The sequence below is a fragment of the Amblyomma maculatum genome, chromosome 5 (genome assembly GCF_055883805.1).
Source record: "Amblyomma maculatum isolate TAMU_Amacu chromosome 5, ASM5588380v1, whole genome shotgun sequence".
Classification (NCBI taxonomy): domain Eukaryota; kingdom Metazoa; phylum Arthropoda; class Arachnida; order Ixodida; family Ixodidae; genus Amblyomma; species Amblyomma maculatum.
In genome coordinates, this window is record NC_139348.1 from 110,367,038 (window position 1) to 110,384,876 (window position 17,839).

At 45.8% G+C, this 17,839-nt stretch overlaps 1 protein-coding gene across 1 annotated transcript; it reads right to left on the reverse strand.

Moving 5' to 3' along the window:
• Window positions 1-12,971: 12,971 nt before the first annotated feature.
• Window positions 12,972-17,497, reverse strand: LOC146189240 (uncharacterized). Its single transcript, XM_084603419.1, has 3 exons — window positions 17,482-17,497; window positions 14,004-14,081; window positions 12,972-13,108 (listed from the first exon to the last, which is right to left on the reverse strand). Exons 1-3 carry the CDS (start codon window positions 17,495-17,497, stop codon window positions 12,972-12,974), a joined length of 231 nt encoding a protein of 76 aa, XP_084459545.1.
• Between the last annotated feature and the right edge of the window lie 342 nt (window positions 17,498-17,839).

Consider the following 17,839-nt stretch of genomic DNA (forward strand, 5'->3'; position numbering starts at 1 on the left):
AATATGTTCGAATGACAGGAGTTATAAAAAAATAAATGGTCGCACTAGTTAGAGGGTGAAAATCTTTGACCAGGGAAATTTTGGTATATGCAGGATAAATAGTTAGCTATCACAGTTAATCAAGTGAATCAAACGTCGGATATGCAGTGTCACCAGCGGCAAGCTTACGTTATAACTCGTTATAAGAAACTTAATGGTGGTACTAGATAGACGATGAAACAATTTCGGTGGAAAAACATTTTGTGCATGTAGAATAGATAGTTAATTATTAGAGCGAATTAGGGCAACCAGGCATCGGGCATATTTTCAAGCTCGTCTCACCAGAATATTCTCGGCAGGATTACGTTCAAATAAAATTAGTAAATTAGTTATAAGAAAATGAATAGTTGCTCTACAATGCGGAGGGCGAAATCACGTTGGGGAATAAAATCAGTGCATTCGGAGTAAGTACAGGAGAATGCGCAGCTCAACACCATCGATGAATTGGTGCAGCAGCACCGTGATGTTCGCAGACTGAAGGCCACTTGGTCACATTCCACGCAAGCACTGAGGGCGTATGCAACGTCACACATTATTCTTCAGCCACTTGCACCAGTTCTCCCTCCCTGGAAATTTGTACAGTTAGGAGACAACAAGCGAACTGATATCCGCAGACCAACGTTTGCCAACTCGGCATCGTTGCTTCGCCAGAAATTTGAAGAGCAAGATACTCACCTGCCTCAAGATTCCATAGTAGTGCACGAGGGTGGAAGCCTGCAAGGCTGTGAAGCCAAAATGGCAATCTACTGTCCACGGAGACCTAGCCTGAATCAGACCGCTACGTTTCAGCTTTCGGAACCACTTACATATTTCTGCGCCGAGCTTGTGGCAGTTCAGGAGGCACTCTGCTCCTTGGCTTCCATAACCATGCCCCCTGCAGCACACGTTGTCATCCGCACTGACGCACTTCAAGCAGTACGTTTGCTCCTTCGTGTCAGCCGCTGCCCTAAAATTTGCCAGAAGATCCACCAGCTTGCAGCGCTCATTACGCACTCAGTACGCATTGAGTGGGTCCCACGGGACCTGCTGTGTTCCCAAAGTCAAGACGATTTAGCGACCCGCCTCGAGAACCAAGACGTATTAATGCCACGGCTCCTTGAAGTGGACGACGCTACCCTCTTTTTATCAAGAAAGGAACACCTCCGGCGCTGTACACGTGCACTTATCCCTCCGCGTGCGGTATCCTTTCTCCGCGGTCTCACCCGTGCAGAGGAGGGTGCGCTTAGGAGGATCCGGGTCGGTGTTGCCCTCACACCAGCTGTCACTAGGACGTAAGCCCGTTATACCTAGTGGCACGGGCAGAGGCACATTATTTTATGTGTTTTTTTTGGGGTAGCCTCACCATAGTATATGTCACTAGGACGTGGTCTTACTTGCGACGCTTATATCCCCGTCCAGGTGCCCGATTTGTCAAAACGAAGATGTTGAGGCCGACACTCACCACTTGCTTTGGGACTGCCCAGCACTGAAACCAACACGAATCCGGCAACTGAGGATAACTGGCCTTTCAGCAACCAATCTCGCCTCATATGTCGCTTCGACGCAGGAACCTAATCATGGCTCACTCCTGGACTTCATAAAATCAGCCAGCCTTTCTCCATTCATTTAATCATTTATTAATTCTTCATCTCATACCCTACTGATGCCCTGAGGCAATAAATATCGATTAAAAAAAGTAGTTAATAATTCGAGACAATCCAATCAACAACACTTCAAAATAGGTAAGGCGGTAATGTAGACATTCAAGGAAGTCACGTGGTACCCAAATTCTGTGGGATGTTACATCGGAAGTTTCTTCTTCTTCCGTGTCTCTTTCCTCCACAAAGAATGCTGACGGATTCCTCCAATGCGGGTGCTGCAGTGATTTCAAATTGTTATTTTATCTTACCGTAAATATGAAAAACGAGACGTAGCATACTGTTAAATCTCTAGCATCGCTCTTCATTCCCCGCCAACGAGGAGGAAGAAGATACCGAGCTAGTGGGAGGACAAAGAAATTGTCGATTTTTTTGGCGCTATGGGTATGCGCCATCAAATTAGAGGAGAACAACAACAACAATATTGGCGCCTCAACCCTCGCAGCGCTGCAATTCTGCAGCCTCTTCTTGGCCTTCTCTCGGGCCCCAGCAAGCCGATAGTTCTGGTCGCTTTGAGCGATACCGCTGACCGCGTTTTCAGCGGCAACAAAGCTGCCATTGCCGGCGCCACGCACCTAGTTGATCCCAAATGTGACGCGCTCACGTTCGTCGTGGTTGACGCCTCGGACACTGCTCTCGGCGCGTTGTTGCAGCAGATCGTCGCTGGCGTTTGGCAGCCATCATCATCATCATCATCAGCCTGACTATACCCACTGCAGGGCGAAGGCCTCTCCCATATTTCTCCGCTTAACCCGGTTCTGTGCTAGCTGCATCCACTTGACCCCTGCGAACTTCTTAATCTCATCCGCCCACCTAACTTTCTGCCGCCCCCTGCTACGCTTTCCTTCCCTTGGAATCCAGTTTGTTACCCTAAGCGACCATCGGTTATCCTCTCTTCGCACTTCGGTTTGGCAGCCAATCGACTTATTTTCCAACAAACTTGCGCACCCTGAGCACTGCTACAGCACCTTCGGTCGAGAGCTGCTAGAAGTATATTCAGCAGTGAAGTACTTCTACCATTTTATAGAGGGACGCACTTTTTATATCCTGACTGACCACAAACCTCTGATGTCTGCGCTACCATCGAGCAGTTCGTCCTACGCCCCTCGCGAAATCAGGCAGATGGCCTACATTTCCGAATTTACTTGCGACATTCGTCCCGTCAGCTGCTATCAAACATAGTTGCCGACGCTCTTTCTGGTGCTTAAGTTAATGCGACGGGCAATGGACGGTCAACCATCAACTTTACTGCTATGGCTGCTGCTCAACGAGCCGATGCCGATATGCAACGGCTTCGCACGCGCCACAGATCTCTGGTGTTGGAGAGCGTCTTGCTCCCTTACTGCCCAGTCCCTCTCGTCCGCGGTAGCTCTCGCGGCCGCCTTCGCCCCTATGTGCATCAATCATATCGCCGAATGGTCTTGATACCCTCAATCTTTGAACCATCCCGGCATCCGCGCAACTCTGCACCTCGTCCCGTCTCGTTACCTCAAGCCTCGCATCAACGTTGACATTCGCCGCTGGTCGCACACGTACCTCACCTGTCAGGAAAGTAAAGTGCACCAACACAGTGCGACTCCTCTTGGATCCTTCCCGTCCCCGGACAACCACTTCAGCCATCAGCACGTCGATATTGTCGGTCGCCTTCCTCCCTGCTGGTACTACCGCTATCTGCTAACCTGCACTGACTGGTTCACGAGATGGCTTGAAGCGGTGCCCCTTCTGGACATAAGGGCAGAGTAGATCGCAAGAGCACTCATCACACTGAATAAACCGCTACGGTGTCCCTTCCACCATTACGACTGATCGTGGTCGTCGATTTGACTCAGCATTTTTCGCCAACCTACCGCGACTCCTCGGTGTCAATCACATTAAAATGACATCTTTCCACCTAATTGCCAACAATATCATTAAGCGTTTTCATCGGCAGTTGAAAGCTTCACTGATGGGATTCGCTTTGCCGACCCTTCGGCTTGCATGGTTTCCGCACCGCACTTCACAGTGACTCATCTGCCTGTACAGCAGAGCTGACGTTTGGCACTACTCTCAGTGTTCGTGGCCTTCGTCATCTATGCCTGCTGATGTCAAAAATTAGGCCTGCCGTCTACGTAGTACTATAAGAACTATCGTTCCACCACGGCAGCGCCAGTATTCTCGTCGTATCTACTTTCCCCTCGACTTTCACCGGTGCACCGAAGTTTTTGTTTTCTAGGACACCGTACATCCACCATTACGGCCACCATACGCAGGTCCATTCCAGGTACTCTGGCGTTCTCCTAAGCACTGTCTACTGCGCATCAACGGCCGGGAGAATATCCCTTCATCCTCTCAAACCTGTCAACCTTAAATCAGACGTCATCGCCAACTGTGCCTTAAACCCCTTCCCAATGGGGCCATTCTCACCGCGTACAATTCGCAACTACAGTATTCGCTTTTCGCTTTCCCCTTCCTTCATGGCTTCATCGCTAGACAAGGGCTCTGTAGCATGCCTTCGTTGTCCGCCCGCAGGAGAAGACGACCGCCTCGCTACGTCTGCAAAGCACGCGCAGTTTGTTCTTCGTGGCTGCAAGGACTGAATGCTGGTGGTTCGCTGTTCCTTCCCGTCTGGCTCAGCAGGTCCTGTCAAATATATTTGTGGAGACCAGTCAACGAGTGTGTCTGCGATTCATCACCACAAATGCTTATTTTTATCCTGTGCTCTTGCTGTCAGAGTTTAATCACATTTCAAGTCTCAAGCTACATCGATCGCATTTAAATGTCAGTAACTATATCACGCCAGCATAGGTCGCAGTTTTGGTCGCCATTTCGAGACCAGCGCGTACGAACGCGAATTGGTCACCGGAAATGGTCAGACTATTTGAAGCCTGAATAAAGCGGCGTCTAATAAAATGAGAGCTGCATTGTCAACAGATTGCACAATAGTTGTATAGGATACGAAACGATAAACAGATAAGCTCTTATGATGTAAAAAGATTGCTCAGCTAATATAAAACGCTGATGGTGAGAACAGGAATTTATACGAGCCCTGCAGTTTTCTGAAGCTTCTTCCGGGGACGGGGGAAGTGATGACAAGCACATCATGATGCTTGATGCATGTTGCCGGAGGCAGTTTCGCATACCGTTGCAGAGAAAGGAAAGTGTTAGATAAAGTAATGTGCTCAGTGATAGACCCTTATTGAAGCATTTTGTCCTAGGAAAACATTTGTAGGTCACCCCTCTCTTTTATGGAAGCCTGACAACGCAAAACACAGAGCCAAAATAGCCATATTAAAAAGAAATAGTGTAAACTAGGGCCAATAAAATTGTGACGGTAGTAAAAGTTATTTTATTGCTGATTTTTCGCTGAAATGATTATGCCTTTGAAGGCCTATGATTCTTCTACTGCACTGCGTTTTGCAAGCAAGCATGCATATTGTCGATACAACACCACTTTGGCAATGTCTTCTTTTTGTAATTTTCACCCTATATGCTGGGGAAATGACCAAAGAACAAAGTGATCGTTCCAGGTGTTCGTGAAATACATCGCACTCGTTCGGCTATGGACATGAGCATGCTTTGCAATACATTTTGTTCAGGTACATGTGCGGACACCCTAAGGGCAGCCAAGCTAAATATTGGAAACTTGGCGACCTCTTTGAAAATTAAGCTTACAGGCTATTGTACAAAAAGGCATATCTTTTAAGCCCAGAATATGAACATTCTATCTTATAATATTTCAAACGGCTCTTTAAAAATACACCATGCGATACTATATGGGAAGACGGCACGTTATTTCGCACTCGTTCGGCTATGGACATGAGCATGCTTTGCAATACATTTTGTTCAGGTACATGTGCGGACACCCTAAGGGCAGCCAAGCTAAATATTGGAAACTTGGCGACCTCTTTGAAAATTAAGCTTACAGGCTATTGTACAAAAAGACATATCTTTTAAGCCCAGAATATGAACATTCTATCTTATAATATTTCAAACGGCTCTTTAAAAATACACCATGCGATACTATATGGGAAGACGGCACGTTATTTGCAAAATTAATTCAAGTCTGGGAATCATGATAGTAGCTATATTACTAATTTCAGGAAAATGAAATAATTATAACGCTGCATCAGTTGACAAATGTCTCGACCCCATATTAGCAATGCATGATATGGCTGAATCAGTGTTATTACATGCGTAACATAATCGTAAACGCCAGCAGTGTGCGCAGTTTGAAATTCCCGAAGGAGGCACTAGGCTGTGACACCTTCATGCAGTCGGATGGTGAGTTTATTCGCTCAGTACCAGTGCCAGCAACAATGAAGGCGACGACGAAGATTTTACTTACAGCCTTACGCTGTGGTGTAAAGCCTGGAGCTCCTGTAGCTCGTGCAGTTTATAAATAGTATATGGAAAATGTCGCCTAATTTGAATTATGAAGCCAAGTTTCCATTTTATCTTCTTTATCTTCTGTTGCATTCTTGTACACTTAAATGCGCATTCAGTTATTTACCTTCTGACTATTCAATAGAATTGGTAAAAAACGTTTTAGAAAGATTTCAAAGGTAGGCAATACTGCCAGGTTTGGGAAGTGAGATTACAAAATATATTACCGAAGGAAACCTGAATGGATGAATGCAAGGTGCCTTTTTCGATGAAAATTCCATCTGTATATGTTTTGAAAACAGAATTGCATTAAAAAAGCTGCCCTGGTCCTGAATTCGTTATTCAGCAGAGTTTGTTATCTGACACGCCTAGGCGATCTGATAATAATAGTGCAAATTTTGCATTGCGTTTTATGAGATCTATTTTACTAGAAGAGATGTTTTTTTCAAGTTATTAGATTATTTCCATCACAGTATACGCTATGCACAGCTGCGGCAAAGCAGCCTTTTAGGCTGGATGTGACTAATGCACCGCTTCATTTCACATCCTGTAGAGCAAGGTTATCAGGGAATGCTTTCGAAACAGGCACATTTGCTGACGTGCTTCCATTACCGGAAATTAAAATGTGCACCCACGCAATGCTGTTATGCCGAGCGAGTAAAAGCCTTCCAAGAGAGGGGACAGAAATTTATTATGCTAAAGAATAAAGGTCCCATTTCGAAGAAAAATTTGGGTACGGCGTACACGACTACAAGCACCAGTATTTTTAGGAATAATAAACTTGATCAAATATAATAAACTCAGGACCTTTGGATTGTCCTATGCCGTGGAAGGTTTATTTATGATCGGATATAGACACAAAGAAATAAATCTACATAATTGCATAGAACACAGTGTCACTCCACCATCCCGGAAGATGCTTCTTTAATGTAGGTTTCGTGTCGACGAGCTAGTCAAGTTTCGGAAGCAGATCGGGCTCTTTACATTGCCCCCACAACACTTTCCCGATGTAACCCACACTTTAATTATGTGTGGGGGCTGCACTAATACACGCGCTATGTTAACAGGTCCATCCCATGTGGCCCTCCTTGCATGTCCGATAAGTTTTGTGAAGGAGGCTCTACTTTCTAAAGAAGCATTCCAGCTTTATCATGCACTGACAAGAAATAAGTAGTCCGGATAGAAATTGGATACTGTTTTTCTGCCACAGGGTTCCTTTCCTGCGCTATCTTAGCACAGCACATCAGCCTGAATACTGGTAAGTTCAAGATATTTTTATTGCTGTCTTTGTAGAGGCCCCGCCGCTCCTTTAGTGTGACCCTAAGGGACCTGCAAGGGAGAGCAAAGCGTCCTGCAAAGCGTCCCGAGCCAGACGGATTGCTCAAGCTTGCTGCTCCGGAGCTCGGCTCCGGTAGAGAGCATCGCGCGTTTCTTTCTCTGTGATTCTCTCAATATGCCCGGGGGAATCTGGAAAATTCCAATTGAGATGATCCTGATTAGATGTTATCGCGCATTTGTTGCAGAACTTTGGAGGTTCCTGTCCCTGCCTGTATACATAAGTTCAAAGAATCGGTTTGTAATCTTCTACAGTCTCTGCACTCCTTAGGTGTGAGATACCGATCCGGAGGTGGGAGGTGTAGACTTTTATGCCTGTGTTCATCCGTGATTTCTGTGTAGGTGATGAGCGGGTCTTTCGACTCGGGTAAGTGTGATTCCACGGCCGCCCGGGAGTAGATATATCGGGCGAGATCATTAGCAGCCTGATTGCCTTGAATCCCCTCGTGAGCCGGAACCTATATGATGGAGATCTCTCTATCCATTACCGATTGTTCAAGTATCTTAACCGCTCCTTTCGAAACGATCACTTCCACTCCTCCTACTAATTTGTATTCCTCCTACTTGAGAAAACTAAGAGCCACGTTTATCTATATATTTGATTCAAACTGCTCATACCAGTTCAGTTCAGACAGTTCAGTCGTTCAGTCGTGTCCGACTCTTCGTGACCCTATGGACCATTTCACGCCACGCTTTCCGGTCTCTCACTATCTTCCTAACATCACATAACTTCATCTGTAGTGCCTCGAGGATGCCATCTAACCATCGCGTTCGCTGCCTACCCCTTCTCCGGCGACCGTCAACCTTTCCCAACATCAAATCTTTCTCCAGCGACTCCTCTCTTCTCATCAGATGACCAAAGCAGCTGAGTTTTAACATTAGAATTTGACCCTCCAATGAGCAGTCAGGGTTTATGGTCGACAATATCGACTGATTTGATCTTCTGGCAGTCCAAGGAACTTTCAAGAGTCTTCGCCAGCACCACAATTCAAACGCGTCAATTCTTCGGCGGTCAGCCTTTTTCGCAGTCCAACTCTCGCATCCATACATCACAACTGGAAAGACCATAGCACGAGTTATACGGATCTTGGTTGGCAGACTAATGTCTCTGCTCTTTACTACGCGGTCAAGGCTAACCATTGCTCTCTTTCCCAGAAGCAGGCGTCTCCTAATTTCATGGCTGCAGTCTCCTTCCGAGGTAATCGTGGAGCCCAAGAAGAGAAAATCTGTCACAGCTTCCACTTCTTGTCCATTGATGCTCCAGGACTTGATAGGGCAAGACGCCATGATCTTTGTCTTTTTGATGTTCAGTTTAAGCCCAAACTTCTCACTCTCTTCTTGTACGCGCATCAGAAGTCTCTTGAGTTCCACTTCACTTTCTGCCATTAAAGTGGTATCATCCGCATAGGTTGTTGATACGTTTTCCAGCAATCTTCACTCCATATAAAGACTCGTCCAGACCGGCCTTCCTCATGATGCACTATGCATATAGGTTAAATAGGCAGGGCGACAGTATGCAGCCTTGCCTCACTCCTTTCTCAATCGGAAACCAATCGGTAAGACCATGCCCAGTTCTGACTGTGGCCTCTTGTCCTTCATACAGGTTCCTGAGGAGACAGATGAGGTGAATTGGAACTCTCACCTCTTGGAGAGCTTGCCACAATCTGCTGTGATCTACGCAGTCAAACGCTTTCGCATAATCAATAAAGCAGAAGTAGATGGGTTTCTGGAACTCTCTTGCTTTTTCCATGATCCAGCGGAGGTTGGCAATTTAGTCTCTAGTTCCTCTGCCCTTGCGAAACCCAGCTTGCACGTCCGGAAGCTCCCGATCCACATACTGCTGCAGCCTACCTTGGAGGATTTTCAACATCACCTTGCTAGCATGCGAAATAAGTGCGATCGTGCGGTAGTTGGAACAATCTTTGGCACTGCCTTTCTTTGGAATGGGGATGTAAACTGACCTCCTCCAATCCTGTGGCCACTGTAGGGTTGTCCAAATCTTCTGACACAATGTATGCAGAATGTTAACAGCGTCATGGTTGAGGTTTTGAAGCAACTCAGCTGGAATGCCATCAATTCCGCTAGCTTTGTTCTTAGCAAGGCTGGCTAAGGCCCATTCAACTTCACTCTTCAGGATGTCCGGCTCGAGATCAGTAATCACAACCGTCTTATGTTGGGTTTGCACATTCGGGTCATTCTTGTACAGTTCTTCTGTGCATTCCTGCCACCTCTTCTTTATCTCTGAGGCTTCAGTGAGGTCCTTGCCTCGTTTGTCCTTTATCACGCCCAGCTTAGCACAGAAGCTTTCTTTCATATCTTTGATTGTCTTATACAGAGCTCTTGTGTTCCTTAATTGGCTGTTGTCCTCAACTGCTTGGCACTGTATGTTCAGAAAGGCATTCTTATCTCTCCTTGCTATTTTCTGAAAATCCGCATTCAGAACCTTGTATCTTTCTCTTTCCCCAAAAACATTTGCCATCCTCCTTTCCTCAGCTATTTGCAAAGCCTCTTCAGATAACCAGTTTGCTTTCTTGCATTTCTTTTGCTTTGAAACTACCTTAGTAGCAACTTCTTGTATTATATCACGAACATCAGTCCACATCTCTTCCGGCTCTCTGTCTTCTAGATCTAATTCTTGAAATCGATTGCTCACTTCCACAGCATATTCTAATGGAATTTGATCCAGATCATACCTGAAAGGCCTTCTAGTTTTCTGAGTTTTCCTCAATCGAAGCTTAATTTTGGCAACAAGAAGCTGATGATCGGTGCCACAATCGGCCCCAGGCCTTGTTTTTACTGCTTGTATAGCGCTTCTCCATCTCTGCCGGCAAAGAATATAATCGATCTGATTCCTGTACAGACCGTCCGGTGAAGTCCATGTGTACAGGCGCCTCTTGTGCTGGTGAAAACGAGTATTCGCTATGGTCAGGTTGTTTTCTTGACAAAACTCTACTAGCCTCTGTCCAGCTTCATTTGACTCGCCAAGACCGAACTTGCCTACAATTCGGGATATTTCTTCACTCCCGACCTTAGCATTCCAGTCTCCTACGAGAAAAACGACGTCTGATGTTGGGGTGCGGTCTAAAAGGCATTGTAGGTCCGCATAAAATCTCTCAACGTCAGCTTCTTCAGCAGTAGTGGTCGGTGCATAGACTTGGATAACTGTTTTGTTGAGAGGGTGACCTTGGAGCCGAAGTGAAATCATTCGGTCGTTTTTGGGGTTGTACCCTAGCACTGCTTTACCCATTCTTCTGTTTACTATGAGAGCGACCCCATTCCTTCTCTTGGATTCGTGCCCACAATAAAAGACATAATGGTCGCCGGAGTTAAATTCTCCCATTCCGGTCCACTTGAGCTCGCTGATACCCAAGATATCAATGTTCAATACCAGTAGGTTAACGTAATTTGCTTATTGTCGCGAAGGAAGCTGCGTGTACTTTGAACGTTTGAACTCTGCGCAAAGAAGAGCCAACACAATTTACTGGCTAGAAAAGAGCTCGTCCTGTGTCCTCGTGTTCTTCTGGTGTTCTTCGGGTTGTTTGAACGGAATGAAACATTTTACTGCCTAGTTTTGTATGGAATAAATAATGCCTGTTAAAGGTATACTGCTCGAATTGTCTGCACCTGGGGGAAATCGTTGAATTTGCGCTTCAGAAGATGCTTTTATCTTAAACATTTTGTGCATATCTGCGCGGATGTTTTATTTTCTGAGTATGTTTGGGCGTACCACAGACGCTGCCACCCTATAGAAGCGGGAGGCGTTAGTGACATCACAGGCTTCTCTGCGATTTGCTACCGCCGTAAAGTGGTGGCATTGCTTCGGCTGTAGCGCTGTGGGTTCCCAGCATGCGGAGAGAAAAATGCTAGAAATTGACATTTCACCGTGAAGGTGCGGTGCGAACGTGGACTATTCCGATACCGATACGATGAGGGACTGCATGTGTCTTACGGCTGCAATCCCGCCGCCTGATCAATCGACGAAGTGTAAAATGAGCCGGGAATGCCAGACATTTCGGGAAAGCGTGCACACTCAGCAAAGTAACATATGTTTCTATAATGTTGGTTGAGATTCATGGTGTAAGTCTTTTCTGAAAGTGTCAACTTTTTCCATCTCATGAAACCACAGTCATCATACGCTTCATCCGTCAAAATCAGCTGCTGCGTAAGAATCGGGGCGGAGTTCAAATAGGTGTTTTTACACGGCGTAAATCCGCAGGCAGTACAGCAGTGTGTACAGCGCACACTGCTGCGGCAAGCGCCTGCAGTGGCAGGAATAGGGGCGAGTAGGGCGAGCTCCCGCGGAGGCTGACAAACATGTGACATCACAGCTTCTGAGGAGCAGTAATTTTAGCCACCCATTCCTAGTGGTCAGCTTCATGAAAAATGAAAAAAAAAACGCTTTGTGTGAAATCTGTGCAATTAACGATGCGATGTTAGTTATCTTAGGAGCCCTACGTCTCATTCTAGTAAAGAAAGAAGTCACAAAAAATTTAATGCAGGATCCCTTCAATAACCTTATGGTATGATTACGTTGTAACTGCGCGGGAAGCCAATGAAATGCTGAGAAGTTCGCGGCGAAGACATAGATGCCTGTACATTGTTCCCTACTCTTGGCAACTTGCGTCTATGCTATAGCGTAAGTCTACATGCCGAATTTGCGCATAGGCAATTCTGTTTTCTGATACGTATTTTAGCTCGCCTAACCACCGCCACTCTCGGCATGAGTGTATTTCACAATCAATGCACTGTTAAGTTTCACCTTAGTCAATAATGAATGCCATTGTTGGGGTTGTATAACCTGAAACCCCGTTTTGCTTTTTAATACAGCCAACGAGTATAGCTCAAAAGATGTCACCCTCAAATTTATACACACCGACTTGAACCTTGAAAGTGTCAAAGAACTGAGTAACATCGTGAAGGGATGAAGAAAATTACTAGACGTAGAGAACAATATCATTTACTAAGCATGCAGAGCGGAGCACTGCGCACATCGAATACGGATATGCTAGCTGACAACCAAGTCTGTATGCACTTGCCGATTTCACTGAGCTTTAAAATTACCCCACTCTAACGTATACACTATGTACTAAATGAATGTGCTAAATGTAAAACTGCAGCGAGCGTACTAAATGCATACACTGTTGCAACCATCTAACTCGGTTCTACTCGGTTCATTTGGAATGCAGTCTGATTCGTCCTTGGTGTGACTTTATTGAAACAAGGGACGGGAATAGCGATGTTACTTTTTTCAATTCTATTGTTTAATCATAAATGCATATTGTTCAGGCCGACAAGCATAGGCAATAAATAACGAATAAAGCATAATTTATTACCAACAAAAATTTTCCAGGGATGCTGAGTGTTCCTTAAAATGTTGCCACCTGTATATGACCCAAGGAATCGAGGAATGTGTGCAACCCTCCGCGTATAGCCCCTTGCCACGTTTGTAACCTCGTTTAGCACTATCGTGGTTCTGTCAAACACCTTCACAGAGATTCAGCTTCAAATTTATTTTCCAGCTGATTTAAAACATACCACTGCGCTTTTATGCGCAACGCTTGCCCGGACAGCCCTCGAACCCTTTCCTTAGACATTTGATTACACGTCGCCCTTCCCGTCATTGCAGTGGTCTCTGCTGTGTTCCGGGACCAAACTTCCACATGTGTCGGCGAAGTAGTCTCTGCACACTTGAGGCACCGAATCCTTCAGTTCGCGCCTGACCCAGAGGAGGCAGTCTGGAAGTTGGAAACAGAATACGTTAGCTTGGGATAAAAACAGAGCAGAGAAATTTGAAGCTTCAACGCGTGGAGTTTAAGGAATCATGACTAGCGTTGTGTATTTCTCAAAAAAGCGTTCACAGAAAACAACCGGCAATGCTTCTGGTCTACTCATTTCCGGGCGCCGAAAAAACAACGATTCAATCCCAGCCAAAAACCAAAAACCAGCAATTTATTACATAGAATATTACAAGCAGCAAATGTGCCTCGGGTGGAGTACACATCAAATCAAACTACATCTATTATAAAATCTAGATTAACACCGCAGTGTCGCCTGCTGGTCTCTACCTTTATCCCGCACAACTGGCCCTATGCGCAACCTGCATTGCCTAAGTGGCGCTGCAATTGTTCCACGGCGCGCCTAAAACATGCTGCTGTTAGCCACTTGTTTCGCAATAAACAACCGAGCAGATTCAGCAGCAACATAGATACGCGTATGGCAAATAACGTCCTTGGCCAGGCGTTGTCGATGCAGCCCAGTTATCCGACCATGCCAAGCTTATCTGACCCTGTAAGCTAATGCCGGTGTCGTGAAAACGGCCTACGAAAGCGCCTCAAACGTATTTGCTCTTCTCGCTAATATATGTGTTATGGCGCGGCGATCGACACAGCAAACTTCATTGCAGGATGCCTATTGTGCCAACTTTTTTCCCTTGCGCGCTAAATTAAAACGCCCTTTTCGCACCCGTCAAAAATCAATCCTTCAATTTTTTTGTCCCTTCCATCCTCTCAGATGCTTACCATTTAGTGGCAAACTGAAACTAGTCGTCTTTGCTCTATGATAATTTCATCTCACTTTGCGCATTCATGCTTCTTAAATTAATTTAGTTCTCTTTTCTCAAAGTACACTTACGATGGTTGATATCTTCCACGTCCATCACGATGCAGTCGTCGTCAGCGTAATACACTATGGTCTCCTTGGGCGCAGGATCTGCAAGAAATGCACCCAGCCACCATCATATCCCAATCGACTGCTGAAGTAATTGGTAAAAGGTGCGTGATAATTACAAGCCTAAAAACGACCAATGCTTGCCTTTCTCTCGGCTGTTTCACGTCCTCGTTGCTTGTCATACTGTGATTACTTTTTCTTAAAGGCACGGCAAAAGAGAAAGACCGACTCGGGCTATTAATGGTCGGATGATAGGTGTTTTTGTAACGTATATTTGTTGACGGTGGCTCTACTAATGAATAAATATTTGCTTTTTGGTGAAGCAGCGCCGCGTAGTTGAAAAATACATTATGGGGGACACTTAAGCTTCGCCTTTAAGGTTATAACGCGATAGCGTAGGCTTCCACCAGACATACAAGGCTACGCTTTTAATTAAGTCGTATAAACTTGCCTGCGGCCCTGCGTATGCAGGGCCGCGTGAATGCAAGGGCCCTGGCAGGCTGATTCTCATACTACCCTCCCATATGAAAGTGGCGCCCGAGTTGGTAGCTCCTGCCAAATGTAATGTCAGGCAAAGGTACGTGAAGTTAGAATACTGGGTCATTTCAGCTGCCAGCTGTCACCTGTAAGCGTCATGCTTATGATTTTTCGCTCACAACGCCAACCCCGGCCGACAGGCGCTGACGTCGAACGCCGATGCCGGATTTTTGGTTGGTTGGTTCACAGGAAGGGAAAGACACAGTATCTGTCACACTTGCTCTGTGGACACCTGAACCGCGCCGTAAGGGTAGGGAGGAGGTGGGAGTGAAAGGGGAAAGAGAGAAAGAGGAGCCGTAGTGGAGGGCTACGGAGTAATTTCGGCCACCTGGGGATCTTTAACGTGCGCTGACATAGCACAGCACACGGACGCCACTTCGTTTCGCCTCCATGAACGGGCATTTAGCTATCGTGGCAATAATAGCAGAATTTCTTTGCAAGAGAAAAAAATCAATACAAATTTGCTACCATCATGTCATTTGCCCATTAAGTTAGTGCTCCGCTTCTCAATGCGAAAGAAAGATGAAAGTTGGCTCGCCTCGCTTGAATGCATTTATAGAGCACGTTCTAGCTTGGCTAGCGTGGTGCTATAGCACCGCGCTAGCCGGTGACGCCTACAGTACACTGCTTCCGTCACCGGCACCTTCGTCATCGGTGTCGGCTTAAGCAGTGGGCAGATATAGGGTGACCCAGGTGCTCCCTATCATATGTGGTATTGATTACCTTGTGGCTCCCGATTAAGCTCGGCCTTCTGCGGCCTGCCATGGTGATCCGCACCCCTGAGAGCCCAAACACTCCGGTGAATGGTGGCGTTAGGAATCTGAGGAACGCCGGAGAGATATCGCGCCTTAGACTTGCCGATGAAGCATAAGGAAACCCGGATATGGCGTCTCATGTGACCACCTCATTTCAGATGGCAAATGCCAACCTGGGGCACAAATTCTGTACAGCTTCTAACCAACTTTGTTGGCAATACGGAACATAAACGTCTGAAACAGTTTGATTATTGGCAGGGGAAGGATCCTTAAAGATCACTTAACGCCAAATCGTCCCACTCTGAATACCAAAGCTTTGAATACCATGTCCCTGTCAATGTTTTTGTGCGTTGAAAAAAAGGACTAACAATTTTAACATTTAAAAATGGAGCCTTAATAAATTGAAGCACATCACGGCAGAGAAGTATTGCTTTTAAAAGGCGGTGCCAAGCGCTTAACGTGTTTGACAAAAAGAGAAACGGGGACATAATACGGGGCACGGACTCAATAGCCTTATTGGTTGGTTGGTTGGGATTGTGGAGGTTAACGTCCCAAAGCGACTGAGGCTGAGAGACACCGTAGTGGAGAAATCCTGAAATTTTGAGCACCTAGGGCTCTTTAACGTGCACTGACGTCGCACAGCACACGGGCGCCTTGGTTTTCGCCTCCACGGAGAAGCGGCCGCCAAAGCCGGGATTCAATCCCGTATTCTCGGGAACAGTAGCCGAGCGCCGTAACCACTGCGCCACCCTGTCGGGGCTCGATAGCATTAACGAGTGAAGCAAGTTTGCCTTTATGCTGGAGTACATAACCGCTACTTGTGGAACAGAAACAAGAGGGTACAATAATATTTAGATGCACAGGCCGACCCGCAGGGCTGTATAACCTCATCGTCGTAGCCTAAGTATTCTATTTCTTTCTCGGGCAATGACAATGATATATTTCTTGCTAACTTTTTCGTACCGGCAGATATAATTTTAAGGTTTGTCAATCTCTCTTACCGATTTACAGTTCTAAAACACTAATACAGTGTAGCGCCACCTTACGCCGCACCGCGGATGATTTAAGACCGGAGCTCACAGGCAGCGATTTGGTGCCTGCTTCAAGACAATAAAGTTGGGCTATGTGTTTTGTGTTCGCAGTCATTGCACACCAACCCCGTTCAAAATGCATGTCGTTCATTTTTGTTTTCCCTTGCGATAACTAAGAAATAAAATTAAGATTTCAGGAGCCTTTCTTATTAGACATGCCGATACTCAGAAATGCACCAACAATGTGCCGTTATCATTGTCTGAGAAATAAATCGAACTGCATAAGCTATCGAGATGCAGGAGCCTTTCATATTAGACATGCCGATACTGAGAAGTGCACCAACAATGTGCCGTTATTTTTGCCTGAGAAAGAAATCGAACTGCATAAGCTATCGAGATGCATCTGTACCGACTGTAGACCTTCTTGAGATTGTGGATGTTAATGTATTGTCACGTTTCAGGTAATAGGTTTCACGCTCACGTACTTACATATTGAAGAAAGCATCTTTCACCTGTTAAAACCAGTTGTTAGCGCGTACAGTACAGATTTCTGTTTCCGTTCTTGCACGCTATATGCTAAGCCCGTTGCACATTCATGCACCACCAATTATGCCTAATGTTCGCACCAGTGGTGTCGAAATTCTGTCTGATTACTTTTTGCAAAACTTATTTGCTTTATACCTAGATTTCTCTGCATAAATAGATGCTGTGAGCATCGCGGTGTAATTTCTGTGCTTATCATTGCCACGATTGACACTAGTTGACGCTGCTCCACCGGCAGCAGCACTCGGGGGTGTGGGATGACTGTATCGTTGAGAGAAACACACGCAGGTGACGACTAAGACGACAGGCTTTCTTCAACGTGAATAGTTGTGCACAAAGTTCGTATTACCGAGCTTCATATAAGACCATCTTTACGATTGAAGCCTTCTATGTATTGGGATACCTTTTAATGAAATACGTTATTGGAAATTTTGTATTTCGTGGCGGAACATTGCATAACTTGATATTCTGTGCATTTCAAGTAGACATAGTACATTCTCTCAGTTGGTACACTAAGCGCAAAGGTCGGTACTTGATGAATGCCTTCAAGGGGGGGTATTGAAACCAAGTACTCACCATCACCAACCGTCATGGCCAGCGTTCCTTGCTTCTTGCCAGGCCTCACGTGGAAAGCAATTTCTCGCCTGCAGATAATATACGAATTTCCGTTTAAATTCCTCGCGTAATGCGCATGCTGTATAGCTATTTTTGTCTTTAATATTGTTTTATAGAGAAAGCTATATTCTGAGAGTTAGAGCGTAGCAAAATCTTTAACGCTTGCATGGTCGCTCTGATTGAATAAACTATTTTATGATGTCCCAGCCATAGTGCCTCATGCGGGTAATTCACACTGAGCCCGGTACAGGGTCTCCAGCTCGCGAGTCCCCTTTAGAGGTATTTCAAGTTCGCCAGCCAACAAAAAAAAAAAAAAATG